Genomic DNA, 23,212 nt, shown 5'->3' with positions numbered 1-23,212 from the left:
TTCTGTTTAAATACAGATCTTAAGACCAGTAGAAGTCACTCTGCTATATTTTATGATCTAACAGGTAAGTAGGGTAATGAGACATGATAGTTAGATAGCATTCATAAAGCAATCTCAGTTGTTAGACTGCATTTTGGGTGGCTCATGAGAAGAGGCATTAAATAACCCTTAAAGATGGTTCTGCTAAACCCAAGATTTTAGAAAACTAGAGATTATCAAATATTAAAGTTTGAGAAAAAGCACTTTCAGTTTTATTCTGAATCATATTCTTACCAAGAGTATTATTGACTTACCAGCTTCTAATGCACATGAAAGTTAGGGAGATACTTTGGGAGCCGGAGACATAGCTCAGTGGTTAAGAGTGTAGACTGCCCTCACCAAGGACTAGAGTTCTCTAGTCCTTGTCAGGCGGCTCACAGCTAACTCCAACTCCAGGAGATCCCATGTCTTCTTCTACACGCTGGGCTCACATGTGTGCATACCCACACGCAGACACACTCATATATCCATAATTTAGAATATAAAATTAAATTTAAAAGTGAATATTTTATTCTAGCATGAAAAACATTGTGCATAAGAGCTGGTGAGATTGTTCGGTGGGAAAGGCATCGCCTCTAAAGCCTGGCAACCAGTTAAATCTCCAGAACCTACATAAAGGAAGAAGGAGAGAAGTGATCCACAGAACTGCCCTCTGACTGCAACACTCAGGCCCACATGTGTATTGCACACGTGTGTGCGGACACAAACACAATAAATAAAAGTTTAAAAAATACTCCACTCAGCAACATTAAGGCTCCATAATAGATCAGTAGTGGCTTTATTTCTAGTCTTCTGAAGACGCTAGCCTGGGGCTGGAGACGTGGCTTGTGGGGAGAAGCATTTGCTTTGCCACACAACCATGAGGACCCACATTTGGGTCTCAGCTCCCATAGAATACTCGGTTAGTGGTTTCACACCCTGTAATCTTGCACCGTGGGGGCGGAGACAGGATGATCGCCAGAGCCTGCTGGCTGCTAGCCTCACCAAAAACATGAACTCCAGGTTCAAGGAGAGACCTTGTTTCAAAAGAATGTGGGAAGTGATGAAGGTGCATACTTGGTGCTCTTCTCTGGCTGTTGCACTGTGTACCCACACAAAGGTGTTCTTCTACCCCCTTGTATACACACACACACACACACACACACACACACACACACACGCACACACACACACGCACACACGCAAAAGAAGTTATGCCCACTAACATTAAGCCTGAGCTATAGGCCAGTTCTGGTTGCGTACATCTGTAGTACCAGCACTCAAAAGCCGGAAGCAAGAGGATCATATATAGTTCAAGGCCAGCTTTGTATGTATAATGAGACACTGTTTCAAAGAGTTATCATGCGTTTCTATTCTGTCACTATTAATGTAAGTATATATTAAGGTAGCATTTGTTCTCTAGTGTGCAGTCTCCAAGGCTTGAACATCGTAAAGGAAACAACAGTTACAGGTGTGGGTGTGGAGTCTGTAAGGGGTGGGGACGTTGGACTCTCGTGGTTGTCGTTGGCTAACGTAGCCTTCCGTCCCAGTCGTTTTCTGTCACCTTTTACTGTTTAACATTCTGTTTTATAAACAAATGCGAAAGCAAGATGAAAAGAAAAAGGAACACTCAATATGTTTGATGAGTAAATAATACAAAATTTATTTGTGGTTTTAAAATGCCCAAACTTGTTGAACCACTGACACTTTTTTAAGAACTCTGCTTAATTAAGGTGACGATGGAAGAAAATGCTTGAGGTATTTGATTCCTATTAAATTTATACTCACTTATTAGATAATTTGTATATTCAAAGTATATGGTAAAATTGGAGTAAGCACAGCTCACTAACGAGCGTGAACATGGCTGATAACATCTGAGTATTCCTCGGTGATTGAAGAAGTGAAAAGGCTCCTGAGTGACTGAGTCACCAGTACCCGGTGTTAACAGTCACTTGAGAAGGCATCTGGTGAAGGTCAGTGAGTTAGCCCACTGTGTCCTTGCATCCTGTGGCCTGTTTTCAAGTTGATGGTATTCAGGGAAGAGGGGGATGTAAAGCCCTGTTTTGATTTTTCCTTCACATTAGATTCATCTCTGCTGTGGAGACCAGTCGCTTGGCAGCACAGAAATCCCTTTAAATGGATTGCTGAAGAAGGGCAGTACAGAAATTAACCAGCATCCGGTCACAGTCGAGGGTGCGTTCACCCTTGACCCTCCCAACCGAGCCAAGCAGAAGCTGGCCCCTGTCCCCCTGGAGCTGGCCCCCACCGTGGGAGTGTCTGTGGCTCTGCAGAGAGAAGGCATCGATTCCCAGGCAGGTGGTGACTCTGCGTTCAGTTATCATTTTCCCCAATGTCACTCAGGGTTACAGAAGTTGAACCTTGGTAGAATTCCTTGGCATACATATATTTTATTCTTCTTCACTGGGGCCCTGCATTTTACGTACCTTATTTCTGAATAAACTTTTCAGTTAGTGACTGTACCTAGGGCCTTGGCCTTAGGGACGGACTTCTGTAGTGGAAACCATGTCTTCCTGTTCCCAGCTTGTAGCCGTCTACTGTGCCACAGGCAGCGGTGAGGGAGGAGGTGTGGGTTGGAGTCTGCAGTTGTGCTTTTCGCTGGACAGCCTCTGCTAAAGCACGACCCTTGATGCATTAGTTCTGTTCTCTCCTTGGCCATTCCTTCCTTCCTTTCTTTCTTTAATTTACCCGAATGCACTTTACTGTGTCTATCTGTACATACAGCTTAACTGTCTTGTTCTTTCAGATAATTGATATGTAGGTTACAAACTAAAGCTAAGAAAACTGAAATGCGAGTTTAAAAAGTGTGCACCTGTAGAGAGAAGGGCAGAGGGGGAAGGGACAAAGGAGTGGAAGATGTCACACCCCATGTCTGGGTTTCTACCATTGCACTGTCTTGGTGGGAATAACTGTCCTCAGGGTCACGTGGCAGGCCTCTTTTTTCAAGTAACCCTTCTTAGCCATTAGGATGCATTTTGGTACTCAGCTCTGGATATTATGTTTCCTTCCTGTTCATCTTCCTTTTTCTGGTCCTAGATGCTTTAAGGAAATTTGCAAATTATGAAGAAAAATAGACTAGGAATGTCCAGACTGGGAAAGGAAGCATGTACTTGCTAAAAAGCAACGCCAAGTTTTTTTTTGCTTAATTATGAAGGAAAGTATTTTGCAAATTACACTTTATTTTTAAAAATTGTTTTTAGTCTTTAATTGAATTAAAGACCCAGAATGGACATGAGCCTGAGCATTCAAAGAAGAGAGTTTTAACCCCCATAAAGGAGAAGACACTCACTGGAGCAAAGTCACCAAGTGTGTCCCCCGTCCAACCTCAAAACCAGACACCTCCAACCAAAGATGATGCAACAGAAAGTGAAGTGGAGAGTCTGCAGTATGACAAGGATCCAAAACAAAATGTGAAGGGTGAGATGCTCTGTTCACACATACTGATACTGTTGGGATGCAGTGATTCCATAGACATCTGAGGACATTCAGGGACAGCTTGATGAAAACTGCAGAACTTTATTTGGGAGTCAAAAATGTGTGGGGTTATAAAATTTCCAATTTAATGTCACTTCAGCCTAGTAAACTTTTAAATTAGGGTTTGCTAAATCTCTACTTTTATATTGTTAATAGTCTGTTCAAAAGAAATGAAAGAATATATATCTTTCAAACAGACTTTTTATACTGAAATTTTAGCGAATAGAGCCATTAATGGCTTCTTATAGTAGATTTTCTAGTAAGAGTTTGAGAATGTATCTAGTTTTCTTTGTTTAGATTTATTTTATTTCTAATTATGTGTAGTTGTTTTGTGTATGTGTCTGTACATGAGTGCAGGTGCCCATAGAGGTCAGAGGTATCACATCCTACAAGAGTTACAGGCGCTTGTCAGTGGGTACTGGGAATCGAACTGTGATCTGCAAAAGCACTATGTGCTCTTGATCGCTGAGCTGTCTCTCCAGCCCCATCGCAAAGATGTGCCGTCCACTGCCGAGGCTCTACAGCTATTTCCAGTGGTGTACGTAGGGCTGCAGAGCAAGTTCACCTCCGTCACTGAGTGAGTGCATGACCTGGTCACTCATTAAGCATCTCTGGTCCACAATAGGATTGGCCTACATACCTCTTGTCGTCTAAGATGTAACTTTTGTTGACCTATTTTATATATGCAAATATCCAATTAGTTTATAAAAAGTGTTAAATTATATCGACAGTAATCTTAAGTCTAGCTCTTCAAGTGATCATCCGTGCATGGGTACCTCTTAGAATCAAGTCACTGCCTGACAGGTTTTGGTCAGACATTGTTGCCTCAGGTCTATTGGTTTTGAGGTTTTGCAGTGTATGGTGAGAGTAACTTTGCTCCCACTGTGTAGCCCAAGTGAACCATAAACTTGTGATCCTTCTGCCTCAGCCCTTAAGGCTGGAATTCCAGGAGTGTCCCACCATGCCTCACCAAATTTTTCATGTAGTTCTAGAATAGGAATTAGGCATGCAGAACAAACCACTTTTTAAAATGCTCATGATAGACTCATTTCATATGTTCACTAAGCAGACCTGTCAACTTTTTGATTGAAGGTATGTAAGATGACAGCTTTAACTTTTTTCAATGTTTACTTTAGGTATTAGTTCCATCCCTGCTTCACTGGCCCAGCCAGTGGTCCCCTCCAATGCGTCAGAAGTGGTGACCTCAGGACAGAAGATCGCTGTTCCAGCAACATCACATCACTTTTGCTTTTCAATAGACTTAAGAAGCATCCATGGCTTGGAAATTAGTTTTCCAGTCAATTGCATATTGAGGTGTGGTTTGATTTTGTTCTGGGAAAAGGCCTTTTGTCTGTAGGGTGGTGCTGAGAAATGTTACCAAAGAAAATGTAGCTGTTGTGAAACCATTGGCCTAAAAGGCAGTAAAGTATCCTAATGACTAGATTTGAACCAGAGTGACTCTGGGATTGAGGGAGTAACAGGCTTACCTGTTCTGGTGTAATAGTTATAGGCATTTATAATCATTTATTGATGCTGCCATTTAAGATGTAATTTTGGTTGCTTGTTTTCTGGAAAGAGAGGCACGACAGGTCAAAATCATGGTTTTGTATCTGATTTTTTGTAAGACTGTATTACAATGGATGCTGTATTCTCACACCTACATCTTACAGCTGTGAGTATAAAAGCCATACTTAATGAACTTGAAATGAAATGTGCCCCATTCAGTAGAAAGAATTACTGCGTATAATCAGTCAATGGCTTCATACAGCAGTCTGTTTTAAGGCTGCGTGTTTGTAGACATTGCAGACTGTGATAGGGGTTAAATGCATACAGGAGGCATACCTGAGTTCAGCTGCAGAAATCAAGTTCTACTTGAGTGTGAGTTTTCATTTGACTCTTCAGAATTATTTCTGCGTCTCCCATCCTTGGGTATGAATGATGCACAGAAGCAGACCTAGGACAGGGTATGGTCATGAGCTCATTGAATGAAAGTCTTCCCACCTCTGCTCAGTTCTACAGTTGACAGACAGAATGCTTGGGATTATTACTAAGATCCACCTGTTGAGACACAGAAGACTGGCAAAAGGTTGTCTCACGAATGCAGCTTTTCTCAAAGGGTTTGTTTCCTCTGTTTGAGAAATAGAAACACTACTTGCAGGTTTTCTTTACTGTTTGTTTTTTGTCTTTTTATCCCCTTTACTGCCTTAGGATCTTTGCTGCTGCAGCAGAGTATGCCTTAGTACACCCAGAGAAAGTGCTGGCCAGGAGTGTGGAGATAGGTACAGCCTCAGGTTAGATGCTGTGAGAGGGAGCCTTAAACAGTCCCATTTAGAAAGCACTAATAGTAATTTTTCTGTTTTGCATTTTGCTATCAGGACCATTTGTTTAATGGTTAACTGCCCACATTATATCCATGATGTATCTGGTATTAGGGTACATAACAGAAATTAATCAATTTAGAAGGATGACAGATTTAGAAATGAGCCAATACATGAAGGAGAATAGTAATTCATCTGGCAAAGTAAAGAGAGAAATAATATTCTAAACAGGAAACACTTGGTCATGACCTATATGGTACTCGACATGGAGTTACCGGTGCTAGATTGGTGGTTGATTCATTGAAAGCACTTTTTAGAATTGTGACCATTTAACTTGTTCAGTTTGACAAGTTTATATCATGCTACACATATGCAGCTGTGTAATAGAATTTGTGAGGTAAGGCTCGCATTTGAAAATAAGTGGAACCTGCAGGTCTGTTTGGATATTTTTCTTGTAATTGCTAAATACTGTAGTGGGATGGTAAGAGTTGAAATCATAGGCCATGAACTTTGAGATAACTTGCTTCAGTGGATCAGTAGTTATATAGGATTGGGGTGATAATATAGGATATGGCTTTTGTAGGAAAAGCAGTTTTTACTAGTTGAGTTTAAATTTGATTATAATTTCATATATGAATAACAAGATGAAATAAAGAATAACAGGATGAAATTTAAGCAAATATTACAATATCTGTAAATTTTTTTGGAGGGGGAGTTTCAAGACAGGGTTTCTCTGTGTAGTTTTGGTGCCTGTCCTGGATCTCACTCTGTAGACCAGGCTGGCCTCCTGCGTGCTGGGATTAAAAGTGTGCACCGCCGCCACCTGGCTGATAACTGTAAATTTGTGTTTGAGTTCAGAGTCAGTTCTGAAGCAGTTGGGCTTCTTATATTTAATCTCATGAGGTTTCTATGATGAAAAGAAGAGATTGTGTGTTTTATTCAATTGGTGTCTACATTGTAGATTAGATCTCTTGTCTTGATTCTCTGTTCAAAGACAGAGTACTATGAATGTGTCTTTTTGGCATTGCCTAAGGGCAGCAGTTTTCAACCTGTGGGTCACAATCCCGCTGTGGGTTGAAGGCCCCTTTCATGAGAGTCGCATATCAGATCTCCTGCATATCATATATTTGCATTACAGTTCATAACAGTGGCGAAATTACAGTTATGAAGTACAATGGAAATAATTTTATGGTTGAGGGGTCACCACAACATGACGAACTATATTAAAAGGGTCACATCATTAGGAAGGTTGAGAACCAATGGCCTAAGGGCTTTTTAGCCCATAAATAACAGGACATTATTATATAAAGAAAAGTAGGCCTGTAATTCAATATATCAGGCATTTCTTGGGTGCCTACTGTATGGCAGGACTTGCTTGTTCCTGTGAATGCCAAGATAAAAAGGATATGCTTGAAACAAGTCACAGTCCAGTATTCCTGTTTTATCTTAAAACTTGTATTTGCTCATAATACTTTTAAGAACACCTGGCCTTCTGTGTCATCTGTAGCCTGTACCGTAAGACCTGTGTTCCCTCCATTTTAGGTACTCCTACCCATTCTTTGGCAGTGCGGCTCCTATTATGACTAACCCTCCTGTAGAAGTTCGGAAAAACATGGAAGTTTTTCTTCCCCAGTCTTACTGTGCATTTGATTTTGCAACCATGCCTCACCAGCTGCAAGACACCTTCCTAAGGTAACGTACAGACCCTTGCAAATGAGATGCCTTCAGGGTGTGAATTTATACAGACCGAAACCTACAGTTGCGCCTTCACTTGAGAATCATGGAATTAGTTTACTGATGTTGATCTGTCCTGTGGCAAGGCTTAACCTGGGTTATTGTAAGTCCCAGCCTAGGTGTTGGAAGTGGTAAGGTAATTGAGGAACGAGAGCGCCTCCAAAGGAGGAAGAATATTTAGGTTTGCTCATGAGCCACCAAACATAGTACATTTTCTTGATTTTTCACTTTTGTTATGGGAAATCGATTTTTCAAGGAAAATTGGGCCTATTGAAATCTGCTTTCCTCAGAGTATCATAGCCCAGATTTACATGTTCCTATAGAATGAAGGTTCCCTCCAGATTCTATAATGACTTATGAGAATTAACAGTGTTCGAAGAGTTTTCTTTAGAGGTACAAAGACAAATATTTGTTCTCTGGGGAGCTGAGCTTTTAACCATTATGCTAAATAACTTCCCAGGTAGCAAACATCTAACTGTATGAAGGCATTCAAAGACTGTTGTTTGGAAAGCAGTGCTTCAGAGTAATAATCGTGGACGCGGGTTCTCTCCTTAGGATCCCACTGCTGGTTGAATTATGGCACAAGGATAAAATGAGTAAAGACTTACTCCTTGGGATTGCGAGAATCCAGCTTTCTAACATCTTGTCTGCAGAAAAGACCCGGTTTCTGGGCGCTGGTGGTGAACAGTGTTGGCGGCAGACTTACAGTGAGAGCGTGCCCGTCATGGCAGCACAGGGGTGAGTCTCCCACGGCAGAGCTTCTCATATCCCTCCTTCCTGTGAGGAGTCTGCCGAGAACCACAGCCCTCAGGCCCTCGTGTCCTCTTTCTGGCTGTTCTTCTTTGACCTGCGGGTGACCTTATTGTGGTTTGTGTGTTAGCTTTTGATGCCCGTTTACTTAGAAGAGTATAAGAGTTTTTGTGGCTATGATACCATGATTCGTATTCAGACTGCTAAGTGTTTATCCTTTCCGCCTTAGCCTGATCATTGCAAGTTTTATGTATTTATTTATGTTTTGTGAGAGAAAGGGAGTACGAGTGTGTGTGTGTGTGTGTGTGTGTGTGTGTGTGTGTGTGTGTGTGTGTGTGGCGGGGGATGGGGGGACGTGCCTGTTCTCTCCTGCCACCTGAGAGATACAGAGATTGAACTCAGGTTGTCAGGCCTATGTATAGAGCCTCTCTGAACCATCTCATTGCCCCTAACCTGACAGTTTTTTCTGTGTATGTGTGTGGGCCTAATTATACATGTATGTGTACCACATGTGGAGACCAGAAAGGGCATCAGATTCCTTGGCTCTGGAGTTACAGGCCCTTGTGGGCTACCTGATCTGGGTGCTGGGAACCAAACTTGGGTCTTGCAAGAGTAGCAAGTTCTCCTGACAGTTGGGCCGTCAATCCAGCCCCTTAATTTGATAATTTCAAAGAAGCTGTTCTTTGCTGTTGGTTGTCCTTGTATTTGTGATGCTGGGGTCTTGTCCAGGACTTTGTGCACACTGAGCAGGTGCTGTCTGTCTGCTGGTCTCAGTTAGGAAGCTCTGCTGTTTGATCTCATTATCTGAAGTTTATATTTTGTGTTCTGTTCATTAGGAATGCTGTCATCTTTTTGTTGTTGTTGTTATATAACCAGGTTTGTTGCACTTTGAGGAAATTAACTGTAAAACAACGACAACAAAAAAAAAGGTCCAAATTCACCCAAGTTTTTTAATATCCTCTAGATAAAAACAATGCATCAAGTCTACTCCTCAGCTGTGATTTTTTTCCACTTGAAAATATTTTGAAATTTGCCTGAAATTTAAAGACTGAGAATGATATAAATGCTAGCGTTCAGTGACGGTTTTTAAATTATATAACACCAAGGGCTTGGCATATAGCAGTGATAAAACACTTGTCTGGCGTGTGCAAATCCCTGGGTTCAGTCACCAGCACCTACAAAAGAGTAACAATAATGGTCTGGTTAGTTTTTGTCAACATAACGAAAGTCATCTTGGAAGAAGGACTCTGAAATGAAGAATTGTCTTGACCAGATAGGTCTGGGGGCATATCTGTGTGGCGTTGTCATAATTGCTAACTAATATGAGAGCCCAGCCCACTGTGGGTGGTACCATCTCTAAGATGATGGGCCTAGAGTGTGTAAGAAAGCTAGCTGAGCATGAGACAGAAAGGTCCAGGAAGCAGTATTCCACCATGGTATTTTCTTCAGTTCCTGCCCTGACTTCCATGATGGACTGTGATCTGTCAGCCAGTAAACCTTTCTCTCCTCAAGTATCTCCGGGTTATTGTTTTATCATAGAAGCAGAAAGCAAACGAGAATAATGTTTCTTTTACTTGAACTTTATTGCTGCAGTGAAAACATGTTTTCATATTTTTATCATTGGAATTTGTTAAATTACCTTTTTTGAATTAACAATAAAAATTGAGGTTCAAATTAATATTATCTACCATATTTCCTTTAAGTAAAAACCTAGTGAGAATGTAGAGAGAAAAAGTAAGATTCAGCAAAAATTTGAAATCTAAAAGTAACACTAAAAATTTCCCCTTTACTCTTTTCTCTCCCGGAGTCACATCCAGAGCCTGGAAGGTTTGTGAGATGCCTTCTCCCTCTGTGGGTATGGACCAGTGCCTGGAGAATCAGTTATCTGGTTAACAGAGTTCATTTTACTTTTGTTCTTGTTACAGAAAAACTCTCTCTCAAAGCTCAGCATTCTCCTCTGTTGTCACAAGAAGAATGTTAGCAAGTCATTAGTAGTTGGAGCTGTTTTAATGCTGCTGTAGCTATTTTTTATTGCTCTGCCTTGGACACAGAGCGTTTTAGATTCACCTGAGAACTTCAGGTGTTCAGGCTTTTTTCTCCAACATAGTAGGGCTTCACTTGAACATTTTTCTTTTACTTTGTGTATACTGTGGCATACACGTGGAAGTCAGAAGACCACTTTGTAGAGTTGGTTTTCTTCTGGATTCCAGGGATTCAGGTCAAGTCATCAGGCTGGGTAGCAAGTGCCTGTACCTGCTGGGCCATTTTGCTGGTCCAAGTACTTCATTTTACTTCATTCATTTAAAAAAAAAATTGTGAAACTGGAAAAAAAATGTGGATTTGGTTAACTAAAGAGCCATTCATTATATGAGATCTGTTTATTAAAGTTTTGATTTTAGACAATATTATATTTTTTAGTTGCTTAAATCTTCCTTTCCTTGAATTTTTTTTGTTGTTGTTATTTAATAAGTAATACAGTTCTGTGATACAGAAGATGCTAATTATGACTAAAATAGTATATAATTGTCTTACTTTCATGGATTATCTCAAAGCACTGCTTATATTCAGGAAAAGAGTAACGTGTGTGTATTCATTCCAGAAAGGAGGCAAATTTTGAATAACTTCCATAACCAAGAGTAGGGGGCTGCTGAGTGTATTTCACTGTGTAAATTCATTAAGTGTGTTTTAGAGGCAGTAAAAAGCACATTATTGTGCCGGGTGTAGTTCAGTGGAAGAAGTGTTGTTTAGCATGCATTAAGGTCCTAGCTCCCCAACAAATCAAAAGAAAAACATTTAAGCGGGGTGGGCACGCTTAATCAACTGGAGCAGACAGCGATCTCTGTAAGTTCAAGCACTGGGTACCAATGAGTTCAGAAAGCGCAAAGCAAAGAAAAGTCGAAAAAAAAAAAAAAAAAAAAAAAAAAGAAAAACATTTAAATTAATGTGGGACATGAGAACTCCAATCCTAATTCAAACAAGAAGAGGTGGAACCGTCACTGTGCATCCTTGTACATCTGCAGAGGGACAGAATAGGAAAGAGTGCCTCATGGCTGCTCACTCCTTTAATCCCGGGACTCAGCAGGCAGAGGCGGGCAGATCTCTGGGAGTTCGAGGCCAGCCTGGGCTAGTAAATATCCAGTAATTAACTATGTGTGGGCTGTTCCACTTGTTGCTGAGCCTTTTCATGTTTCAGAACAAGTACACAGCTGTTAGGTAGATTTTAGTAAATGCAGGTATTAAGATGTCCTGTTGGTCAAGTAAAAGTGCACACTTGGGAGGTCAAAGGCCATGGAGGCTGCCCAGTTTGAATAGCGAAAGTGGGTGCAGGAAATGTTACTCCTGTGTAGTGCAGACTAGGGGAGTGGAAAGAAAAATGTTTCTGTGAACTTGCATTTAATTCTGTTACATTGTAGGTCGAATAACCGGATAGTAGATCTTTCTTACACGATGACTCTGGAAGACTATGGACTAGTGAAAATGCGTGAGATCTTCGTGTCTGACTCATCTCAGGTAAACACAGTGCTTCAGCTTCCCTCACCAGGATCTGAGGTGTAGATGGACATGTCACTGTGCTTCTCTTTCCCACTGTAGGGTCTGTCTGCTGTGCAGCAGAAACCATCTTCTCCTCCTCCGGCTCCTTGTCCTTCTGAGGTCCAGATGGAGCCTCGTGAGACCTTGGAGTACAAGGCTGCGCTTGAGCTGGAGATGTGGAAAGAGATGCAGGAAGACATATTTGAAAATCAGGTGGATTGAAATCATAAAGAATCTCTATTTCATCTACCTTCTTACTTTTTCCTTCTCTACAACTGGGTTTTCTCTCCATGTTCTTGTCTAGCTTTCTTTGATTATCAACAAAATCTCTTTAAGGTTTATTTTTGTTTTTTAGCCCCATGTATGCATGTGTGTTGGTGTGAGTATATGCACACAAGTACAGTTGCTGACAGATGAGAAGAGGGCATTGGAGCCCCTGGATCTGCAGTTGTGGGCAATTGTGAGCTGCCTGGTGTGGCTGCTCAGAACCAAAGCTGGGTCCATTGTAAGAGCAGTCTGAGCTCTTCATGGCAGGCCCCTCCAGCCCCACAGAGAGATGCTGCTTACTGGCTTGCTCCACATGGCTTCCTCAGCTTTTTTTTATAGAACCCGAGACCACCAGCCCAGGGATGACATCTTCCACATCATTCACTAATTAAGAAAATGTTCTACAGGTTTGTGTACAGCCCAGTTTTCTGGAGACATTTTCTTAACTGAGGTTCCCTCCCCTCAGATGACTTCAGCTTATGTCAAGCTGACATCACACTATCCAGCCCAGAGGCCCTGGTGCCCTCTTCTGGCCTCGTTGGGCACCAGACGTGCATGTGGTGCTCAGACAGACATGCAAACACATAAAATAATAAAACAGCAGGTTTAAGTGGCATTGGTGATCAGTGTTAGTTCTGAAACTGAAAACTTCTTTTGCTTATTTGAATATTTGTCGTTTTCAAGTGACTGTTGTCTTCCTTTTGCAGCTGAAGCAGAAAGAATTGGCTCACATGCAAGCTCTTGCAGAAGAGTGGAAAAAGAGGGACCGGGAAAGAGAGTCACTAGTGAAGAAAAAGGTAAAGAAAGCGTGGGCGAAAACAGAGAGGAAAGGGAGAGTGTGTGTAATAGTCGCTTTAGCTGCTTCGCAGTCTTTGGAATGGAATAAACATTAATTCCCAGCACGAGACAGACAAACTGTAACTAACGAGCCCTGAGCAAAGCCAAAGGATACTTTAAAGTCTCCATTCCTAAGAAATGCTCTTTAACTGGGCCTGCGCATGTCTTAAATATTGTCCTTGTTTACTTTTGAGCTTTATATAACAAAAATGGTGGATAGGGCTCATATATTACATATTCTTGAATTCAAGAGAGCTGGACGGTAGATTAATGTTTTGAAGTTTTAAGACAAGCTAAGTTACTCCTTGGACCATTTCCTTTTATGCTAATGAATTTTTAAATATTAAAGTTTTAGAATTCAAAAGATGAACTAATTTGAGAGGTTAATTAATACTATAGTACTTTTGTGTACAGAATGTCTGAGCCCTTTCTGTCCATTTGTTGTTTTTTTATGTGAAACTTTTTTTAACAATATATAACTTCTTTAATACTTTTATAGTTTACCTGAATGAATGATGTACACATAGTTGTTGTTCTGCATTCCAGAATAGCTGATAAAATTTTAATCTGCCTTACACATGATTGTCCATCATGTAGCCATCTTGTCTTCCCAAAGCAGGCTGCATCAGCCACACACAGGGAGTTTGAGGAAGTTCTTCACAGGTCAGGTCATGTCTGCATTTTTGGAATTTAGTAGACACTGTCTGGTGTGTCTCGAAGGCATTCTAAACAAAGAAAGCTTGGAGACCCTCGAAAGGCTCCACAATAAGATACTGATGGTATGGAGGAGGAGACATCTCAGCACATTCTAGTTTACCACATCCTTTCAACCACAGGGCACATGAAGACAAAATACTTAGTTAACAAATGTCCTTGGGATGAGAGGAAAGGTGCCTCAGAGCTGAAGTGACAGGTGGATGGGGATGGCCTAAAGGAGCTGGTAGATTTAGGAGATCACAGTGGAGTGGGTGCTCTTCTGTCTGTGTAACTTAGAGCGTGGCATCCTCATGGCCAGAGCCGCCACTGTTAGCTTCCGTCTGCACATCCAGACGGTAACACACCATTTTAAGAGAAGACAGTAGCTGCTTGTTTTCTGTGTTCTGACATTTGGGTAATGACTTCGATTGAGAAAAGGGGGTTTAAAGGACCTTTTTTGTTTTGTTTTGTTTTCAAGACAGGGTTTCCTGTGTTGTTTTGGTGCCTGTCCTGGAACTCACTCTAGCCTAAGCTGGCCTTGAACTCACAGAGATCTGCCTGCCTCTGCCTCCCGAGTGCTGGGATTAAAGGTGTGCGCCTGTGCCACCACCACCCAGCAGGTTTTAGAAGACCTTTAAGTGAATTTTTTTTTTAATATGTATAAGGATATAGGTGATCCAATTTTTTATTTAAGGGAATAGTCATCCTGATAGATGCCCAGTAGAGGGAATAAAGGAATGTAAAAGTCAGGGAGACCAGGAAAGCTGTATTTACACATGAAGATGAATGTGGTATACCACATCCTACATGGCTGGGTCCTGAAAACCTGACTGGGACAACGTGAGAAAGAGGAAATGACAGAGACAGACGTCTAATCAAAAGCTGGGATTGGGTGGGCTGTGCTTGTTCTGATGAAGGACACCGCCTACTTGGTGCTTCTGTGTGCAGGGCAGGAGGAAAGGTGAGCTCGTCTGGGTGAGGGGTCTCTGTAGGGGAGCAGCCTTAGGCTGTAGTCTCCAGCAGGAGGAGGCTGGGGTTGCTAGTTTCTGTATACACTGGCCAACCATTAGTAAACGGGGCATTGGAGTCCTTGACATGGCTGTGCCCATGTCAACGATACACAGCCCAGGGCTTCCTCCACTCCTTACACATTCACCCAGGGCGTCCTCTGCCCCCAGAGCAGTAAACGAAGAGGGTTATGGAGAGGGGAAGAGGGAATGGGCTTTTTAAGAGCTGCTGGGGTCCTCAGTGCTGCCCTCCCAGCCCAGTGCCTCCTCCATTCAGCCCGCTCTCAGACTCCCACAATAGCTGCGGTCACAGCTCTTCTCTTCCTGGACGATGCCTGTCCGTCCTTCCCTTCTGTGGAGTCACCCGGCCTCCTTCTCTGTATGCCTCTCACGTCCTACTCTTCTCTTGTCTTGTTCCCGGTTTTCGTGCTAGATCCAGCGTCCCAGTACTGAGTTGACGGGCTTGTCTCGGGGCCTGTCCTTGTGTGTGTCCTTTGTTCTGTCCACCCTCACCTGTTGGGTGAGCTCATCCACTTTCTTGGCATTAGATGTATCAGAATGCATACATTATACACACATGTGTGAGCTCCACCTGACCTCTGACCCCTGCGCTGGACCCGGCTTGGCCCCTCAGCTGCCTTGCTGCACTGCAGGCTGAGTGTCTAAGGGGCACCTCAGGTCCAGCCTGCCGAAAGCCGCAGTCCCATCAGCCTTCTCTGTGGAGCTGTCCACTTGCTCCCATGTAAGTAAAGACATTACCTTTTCCTTAGTTGTTGAGACTGCAAGCAAGTCATCCTTAGTGCTCTTGTGAGCCTAGTCCCTTAGCACGGCCTTAGGCTTCCCATTCAGAAAATGTTTAGAAAGCAACCACTTTGCATCACATCCAACACTCATCACTGTATCCTTGGGTAAAGCTTTTTTTGGTGTTTGTTTGTTTGTTTGTTTGTTTGTTTGAGACAGGGTTTCTCTGTGTAGTCCTGGCTGTCCTGAAACTCAATCTATAGACCAGGCTGGCCTCGAACTGACAGAGATCCGCCTGGCTCTGCCTCCGGAGTGCTGGGATTAAAGACTTGCAGCACAACCTCCCGGCTGCAGTTACCATTTACTTAGTGTCTGTCTTTCCTCCCTAACCTCTTTACCTTGTCCTATCCTTGTTGACCCAAGACCACACCTTTAAAATGGAGGACAGAAGTAAGTACTCTCCCCTGGTGAAAACTCAGCATAGGATAAAATGGAGTTCTTAGCGGAACATAGAGGGCGTTAGGTGATCTGTGCCCTGGCTTCCTCTTCTACCTCATGCCCTTTCTGTCTGTTCCCACCACACTGTTTCCTTAGCTCCACACGTGCTGAGCCTCCCCCTTTCCTAGGGATGTGTGGGACACTTTTCCCTGGAGATGCTCAGAATCACGTCAGGGAGGCTTCTCTGACTGCCATATCCCTAGTAGTGCCCCTTCCTGCCCCTGGCACCAAGTCTCCTGACACTGACTGACATTAGAGCTGCACTGGTTTATTATATTGTCTCCCCCAGAATACAGGTTCCACTTGCCCAGAATATGCTAGGTATATAATAAATATTCATTAAAATAAAAGATTGTGATTTAAAATTTTTATACATTTTAAGTTTGATATGTATAAGGTAGGTCTGTCTGTCTGAAACTACAGGGAAGTTTAACCTCATGATATAGTTGGGGAGTCCTTGGTGTATGGGTCAGTAGAGGCTAAGTTCCCTTGAGGGGTTATCGCCTGAGAGGGACAAGCATCCCGGGATGCTGCTGGTGCGAACAGATGTTTGGGTACTTTTACACTATGATTTGGTTAAGTTGTGCTTACCATAGATCAAGGTAAACGTTGAGTTGGGAGATTGGTTGGTGTGCTGAGCCTGAGAAATCAAAATGGGGGTGTCAGATTTTGCAACCAAATTAACATGGATGGTTGGCATAGTCATCCATCCTTTACAGACAGACCTGTGGGAATTGTTTTTGCCACCAGTGTGGTGACTATCGTTTTGAAGTAGCAAAGGGGATCATAGACGCTTGCCTGCCCTAGGCTTTGGCAGTGCGGTTATTGGTGTCTGGGCTAGTGAGGCTGCATCTGGATATCATAGTTTTGAACTTAGATGTCTGTCTCCACTAAATTCAGAGAATGAAGAAATCACAGTATGTGAAGTAGATGCAGTGTGTGTTGACCTTGGAGAAGAGCAGCCTAGAAGAGATGGGAAGGCTGTCTCGGCAGCAGATAGGTGGAGACCCAGTGTTCTTTTCTCTGTCCAAGTGTGGAGTCCTTCTAACTTCTAGAACCCCACAGCAGGCGCTCACCACCTCAGGGAAGAGAAGGTCTGGGGTAGGGGCTGGGTCCTAGAAGCTGGGTGATGACGAAAGCTTTGGGAAGTCCCAGGGACAGAGGGTCACCTGAGGGACTGGTGAGTCCTCCACCCTGAGCAAGCTCTGCTGGTGGCTTTTTATCCTGAACAGAATTCCATTTCTAAAAACAGACCTTGGGATGGGTGTGGTGGTGTTTGCCTTTAATCCCAGCACTTGGGGGACTGGAACTCAGAGTTTATGGCCAGCCTGGTGTACATAGTGAGTTCCAAGACAGAGAGATCTGTCTCAACAAAACAAACAAACAAACAAACAAACAAACAAACCAGTTATCGCCTGAGAGAGACAAACATCCAGGGATGCTGCTGGTGCAAAGGGGACTAAAGGACTAAAGGACTCGGGCCGTAGTGTCGCCGGTGACTTCTCAGTAGGAGAATGCCCGGTGCAGATGTCCATGCAGAAGATTGCTTCTTCAGAAGATGGAAGAATTTCCGCTTTGAATTGGTCCATATCGTATGTCTCTTTCTCATTCTCAGATACTATTTTACCGGAAGGACCTGTTGTCTTGAACATGAGGAAGATCATTTTTCTTTTTTTTGTGTGTGTGTTTTAGGTAGCTGAATACAGTATTCTAGAAGGCAAACTTCAGAAAGCTCTAACTGAGCTAGAGACCCGAGAGCAGCAGCTTGCCAGTGCGGAAGTGGAGGTATCGCATCTCTCTGACCTTGATTCCTGGGCTGTGGAGTCCATATCCTTCTCCCACTTGTTCTCTGTATAATGTGACAGGCACTGCATGGATATTGTGTTTCAGAAATGGGACAACCGCTGTTGAGCTGGGTAAAGCGTGTTAGGGTGCCAGGATTCAGCAGAATAGCCACCGTCACTGACTCCCTTTTGCTCATCTCTGCAGTAATGGTTCTGAGTTAACGTTCCCATTCAGTGTAGGAATTAGTATTTCACTCCTTGGAGAAGAGAAGTTGGGCATGCTCAGGGGTGTATAAACCTGAATGGGTCTCAGAGAGAAAAAACTATCCCTCTTACTCATTAAAGGTTTGATCCCATGTTCTCAAGAAGTAGAGGCAGAATACAGCCTGGGCTGCACATTAAAAAAAATTGGATCACAAGACACATGGAAATTTGTTGTAGCATGATACATAGCCAACAGTACATTAGGTCTTAACTAAATTATACCCTAGGACTTTTCTATAAAATATAAATGTGTAGTACACATAAATTATATTAAATTTATAAGCATATAAAACATAAGTAGCTACAATTTTCCCATATTGTATATATGTCCCTTCTCTAACTAATGTTTAAGGTTTCATCAGTAAATACTCTGACTTTATTGTTTACATTTCTGGAGTTTTTAAATGTGTTTTTAGGTGTATTGGCCTAACTAAATTCATCTTCTAAATGGTTAGGCAGAAATTAGAAACTTCTAGTTGAAGAAAGAAACTCAGTCACATTTTTATATAATAAAAATGAGTTTTAAGTGGTTAGGACCTTTTCAACTGGATTTATATAAGTTGTGTGTGGCTTGTATATTATTAGCATTAAGTGATTGAAAATCAGTATATATAAACATTTAAGTCCAATAACTATAACTAAAGAGGACATGAAGTTAGTATTCTTGTTATGTATGCATCTGCGCATGCATTTTGGCATGCACATGCTCTTGTGTGTGCATGCACATTTGTGTCTGCATGCTGGAGGACAGCCTTGAGTTGTTCTTAGGGATGACTTCCACAGACTATTTGAGACCGGAGCTCACTAGGCAGGCTGGGCTTGCTGGAGAGCTCCAGGATCCGCCAGTCTCCTCCCCAGCTGGGACACAGTGTTCACCACTGTGCTTTCATATGTGGGTTCTGGGGGTCATGCTCAGGTCATTGTGCTCATGAGGCAACTACTTGTGGACTGAGCCATTTCCCCAGCTTAGTTTATAAGTGTTTTGAACATTGACTAACCTAAGGCCAGGAGCCGAAGAGCATCATGCAGGTAGTGGTGAGCTAGCCTCCTAACGGTGCTTTTCTTTTCAGCTTCAAAGAGAGAGAAAGGAACTGCAGTCAGAACGGGAGCGGAACCTGCAGGAACTTCAGGACTCTGTCCGCAGGGCCCGAGACGACTGTATTCACCAGGTGGAGCTGGAGAGGTTGAAGTTGAAGCAGCTGGAAGAGGACAAGCACCGGCTCCAGCAGCAGGTGCTGAGTTGGCTGGTCCTCGAGACGCTGCACCACGGGTCACCCCCGCTGTGGGGTGGACTGTTGTGCTCACTGTGGAGATTCCGCTTGAAGGGGGGTTTTCTCTCTAAGTTAAAGCTAAGGACTGTATTAGTATAATTTTCGTGCTCTTAGAACCATTTGTGTGAAACTGGAGGATTCCAGGTAACTTACAGTGTAAAAGCTTTCTGTAAATCTCCTTTTTAGCAACATAGATATTCATTAGGACCTTAATGTTAGAAGTATACTAAAATAATCCAGTGCTTTCTAGAACCTACATTCTGGAAGACAAGTGTCTCCCTTCTTGCAGCCTCAGTTTAAGTCCCTCCATGTGCCCATCCCTGCAGGCCATTGCTGGACACCCCCTCCCCAGCCAGGTTACTTAGGTGGAATGAGTATCCTCATGTCCACATCATTTGCTGAACTGTACCCACGTCTACACTGTCATTCTTAGTTTTGAATATCTTTTTCACACACACACACACACACACACACACACACACACACACACACACACACCTTCCTCCACCCCCGGCCTCCTCCTGTGCTGCCTGCAGCCTCTCTTTTCCCTTGTCTAGCCATTAAGCTTCCAACTTGCTCCAAGCTCAGGACTTACTTCTACTCTTCCACGTTTACAGTCAAGACCTTGTCTCTGCACTCTAGACCGCTTCAGACTGCTTCTTTGATATCCTTACGTGGACATTTTAAAGACATTTAAACCAACATCTTCCCATTACACTCCCCTTGCTCCTCGAGTGTCGTGTGTGTGACGATGGTCGTCTGAGCTTATGTTGCAGCTGGGTGGTTCTGAACATTGGGAAGCATGGCACTCTGGAACCTTCCACTGCCTCCTCACCGTTCATAGGGTGGTGATCAGTACCACTAGCCCACAGCCTGCACAGTTTCTCCCCATCCCTCTGTCTGCCATCACCCCCAACCCTTCACCTCTGCTATGGACTTTGTAGCCACACTGGTCTCCTGTGAGCACCCTGCTTGCTTCCCCCACAAGATCTCATAGGGTTCTGTTTTCCATCGGCCCTTCCTTTACTTTCAGCAAAATGTCTCTTACCCCAACTATTTCCAAATCCATGTCAAGCTTATGTTAAATGTACTTCTGTAATATTGCTTTCTTTTTCTTTACAATGTACCAGTTTTTATTTTCATTTAATGATCATTTAATCAGTTTCAGATTGTTGCTCCATAAAAACTGTTTGGTTTATAGCTCTGTCCTGGAGTCCAGCCCGGTGTCGGCAGTGATAGGGACTCAATAAATATTTGTAGAAAAGGGAGGGAAAGATCAGGCTGTTAAAAATCCAGCTTATCTTTCTTGAAAAATGTCAGTGTAGATTAGATGTATATGATGAATGCTTCGGGGCCTTCTGTCAGGAATAGTTTCCATAGTGGCTCAGGGTTCTCTCAGCCACATTGTTTACATGGTTGTAAATGGGAATTTGGTTGTTACTGTGGGTCTCACTTAATTCAAAAGTAGGTATTTGTCATGGGTTCACCGGTAGTAGTGCTTTCCTTCTAGCTCAAGAAGGTTTAGCAAAGGCATCACAGAGTCAGGGGAGTGCTTGGAACACACATCTCCATCCCCTGTCACATCCACACCATCCCAACTCACAGTTCTGTAGCAAGAGCCTTGGTGAGAATTGGTATTTTGGAAACATTATCCAAGGCACATCTTTATTCTTGATGCACAATTTTCATCAGGAGAGAGACAGGTGAATTTTCCAATTTGCTCAAGGAGCAAAGTCTTTGACCTGTGCATGGCACATTTTATGCATAAGAGAAATTTGAGGCCATTATACTGACATGGTTGTGTATATTAAATAGGCCACTCTAATTAGACTGGTAGAAGAGACAGTTAAACACAAAGAGAGCTGATGAAGACAAAAGTATCTGTATTCAAATAGGTAAAAGCGATAGATGATTCCCCAAGGACAGAGTCCACCATGCCCTAACAGCTTTGACCTTCCCAACTGGAGTGTAACAGCAGTAACTGCGTATGACAATGTCCCTGAACGGTGAAGAACCAAATATACTATTAGTGTATTTCTCGCTTAAAATATGACAGTGGGGGCTAGGAGGACGGCTTGGAGAGAAGGTGCTTGCCGAGCAAATGTCTGGACCTGAGTTGGGGTCCCAAGCACCGTGGTCGAAGCTGGGAATGGTGGTGTGTGCCTAGAATCCCAGCACTGGGCGGAGGCTAAGACAGGCAGCTTTTTGGGGCTTGTTGCCTCACCATCTAGTCAGTCTGAGTGAGAGCTCCTTTCAGAGTCTAAGGTGGAGAGTGACTGTGAGAGATACTGATGTTGACTTCTGCATCCACACACATGTGTGTATGGACACTACATCCAGAACACAAAACACAAGCATTTTTAAAAGTGTGATACTTCAGAATGGTTTCTGCTGATTTTGGAAAACTGAATTATGTGGAAACTTGTCGAGAGCAGCAGCTTCTTCTAAAGATGACAAGTGTCCAAAGCTTACAGAGCCATGCTCAGCCAAACGAGTATCTGTCCACCCTTAGTTAAGTACTTAATTAAGCTGCCTACTCCTGCCCCCTCCCCTAACTTACCAAGTGTTGGGAGTGTGCGAAGGCGTCAGTTCTGCAGATGAGGAGTCTCTGCTGGAGCCCGTGGGTCTCTGCATTGCTTCAGGTGTTTAGCCCTTTGGTCCTTAATTTTTTTTTTACCTAGTTGAAAATAGAAAAAGCTTTTCTGTTAGTTAATTTGTTGAATTCTTACATACTGACCATTTTCTTTTTTTTCTTTTATGTGTTTTCCAAATGTTCTACCGTAACATGTTTTAGAATATTAATGACACTGTTAATCAGGTTGTACAGTGTCAAGACTTGCTTATGATTGCTTTCAAACAGCTACGTAGAACAGCTCTAATATACTTTCTGTTTACATACAGCTTAATGATGCTGAAAACAAGTATAAGGTTTTAGAAAAAGAGTTCCACCAGTTCAAGGATCAACAAAGCAACAAACCAGAAATACGGCTGCAGTCGGAAATAAATCTCCTCACCTTGGAAAAGGTACCTGTGTCAATGCCTGTCTCCCGTGTAACTCGCTCCCGTGACCAACTTAAAAAGTCACTAATTATACGCGTGTATGCATTGCTGTGCTGCACTGGTCAGTGAGTGCAAGGTGTGTGACGTCGGCTGACTTGCTTGCACGAATAGAATGTTGAGTTGTGAACAGAACTGACTACTATAGGAATAAAGGAAGTAAAAAAACTGTCAGGGCTGGGCAGTGGTGGTGCACGCCTCTAATCCCAGCCCTTGGGAGGCAGAGACAGGTGATCTCTCAGAGTTCGAGGCCAGCCTGGTCTACAGAGTGAGTTGCAGGACAGCCAGAGCGACACAGAGAAACTCTCAAAAAAACCAAACAAACAAAAGGTTAAAGAGCCAGCTTTACAATGGGAGTAGGTGTGTTTAGAAAAAATGTACAGCCAGTGTCCTGTCCCAGTTCACTCAAGTGCCCCTGCAGCTGCCATACTTGTTACTTTTTATGTTATATCTTATGTTTATGAGTAAAATTGACAAGTTCAAATTTGATGAGGGATGGAATGCAAGCAGCAGGATGCACGGGCCATGAAATGGGGAGAACGCTAATTTTTTCTTCTAGTTTGCATGTTATCATAGTTTGTTTTTTCCCTTTTTCTTTCTTTGTGGTTGATACGTGAATAAAACTCTAATTGATGGTGAAAGAGTAAACCCCCCAGTGAAGCTCCATTACTTTAGAATAGCCATTGAACTGCAGAGCAGCTCACTGAGAATTTGTGACTAGGCAGGTGTTTGTTTGAGTGGCTTCCGGAAACTAGCTTTGTGTTTTTGTGAGTTAAGTAGAATAAATGATTTTACTTAAAATGAAAAAATTTAAATAATTTTTCTAAAAACAACCAACATAAAAGTTAATGATAGGATACTATTCAAGGGTTTTAAATAGAAGAGTAACGGATCTTCACATTTTGAAAAGAAATCCAACTGGTGTTTAAGAGGATATGAACAGGCGT

The 23,212-nt window shown here is 42.7% G+C and overlaps 1 protein-coding gene across 1 annotated transcript in view; it reads left to right on the top strand.

Annotated features, from left to right (window-relative positions):
• Cep120 (centrosomal protein 120) overlaps nucleotides 1–23,212 on the top strand; it is a 63,614-nt gene that overhangs the window by 15,206 nt on the left and 25,196 nt on the right. Inside the window, exons 8-18 of the mRNA XM_028871837.2 lie at nucleotides 2,103–2,330; nucleotides 3,237–3,453; nucleotides 4,647–4,824; nucleotides 7,371–7,520; nucleotides 8,118–8,300; nucleotides 11,726–11,822; nucleotides 11,904–12,056; nucleotides 12,818–12,907; nucleotides 17,582–17,674; nucleotides 19,008–19,169; nucleotides 22,110–22,232. Of these exons, the coding sequence (XP_028727670.1) occupies nucleotides 2,103–2,330; nucleotides 3,237–3,453; nucleotides 4,647–4,824; nucleotides 7,371–7,520; nucleotides 8,118–8,300; nucleotides 11,726–11,822; nucleotides 11,904–12,056; nucleotides 12,818–12,907; nucleotides 17,582–17,674; nucleotides 19,008–19,169; nucleotides 22,110–22,232 (1,674 nt within the window). The remainder of the gene's footprint in view (nucleotides 1–2,102; nucleotides 2,331–3,236; nucleotides 3,454–4,646; nucleotides 4,825–7,370; nucleotides 7,521–8,117; nucleotides 8,301–11,725; nucleotides 11,823–11,903; nucleotides 12,057–12,817; nucleotides 12,908–17,581; nucleotides 17,675–19,007; nucleotides 19,170–22,109; nucleotides 22,233–23,212) is intronic.

The sequence above is a fragment of the Peromyscus leucopus genome, chromosome 19 (genome assembly GCF_004664715.2).
Source record: "Peromyscus leucopus breed LL Stock chromosome 19, UCI_PerLeu_2.1, whole genome shotgun sequence".
Taxonomy (NCBI): domain Eukaryota; kingdom Metazoa; phylum Chordata; class Mammalia; order Rodentia; family Cricetidae; genus Peromyscus; species Peromyscus leucopus.
This window is presented reverse-complemented; position numbering and strand designations above follow the sequence as displayed.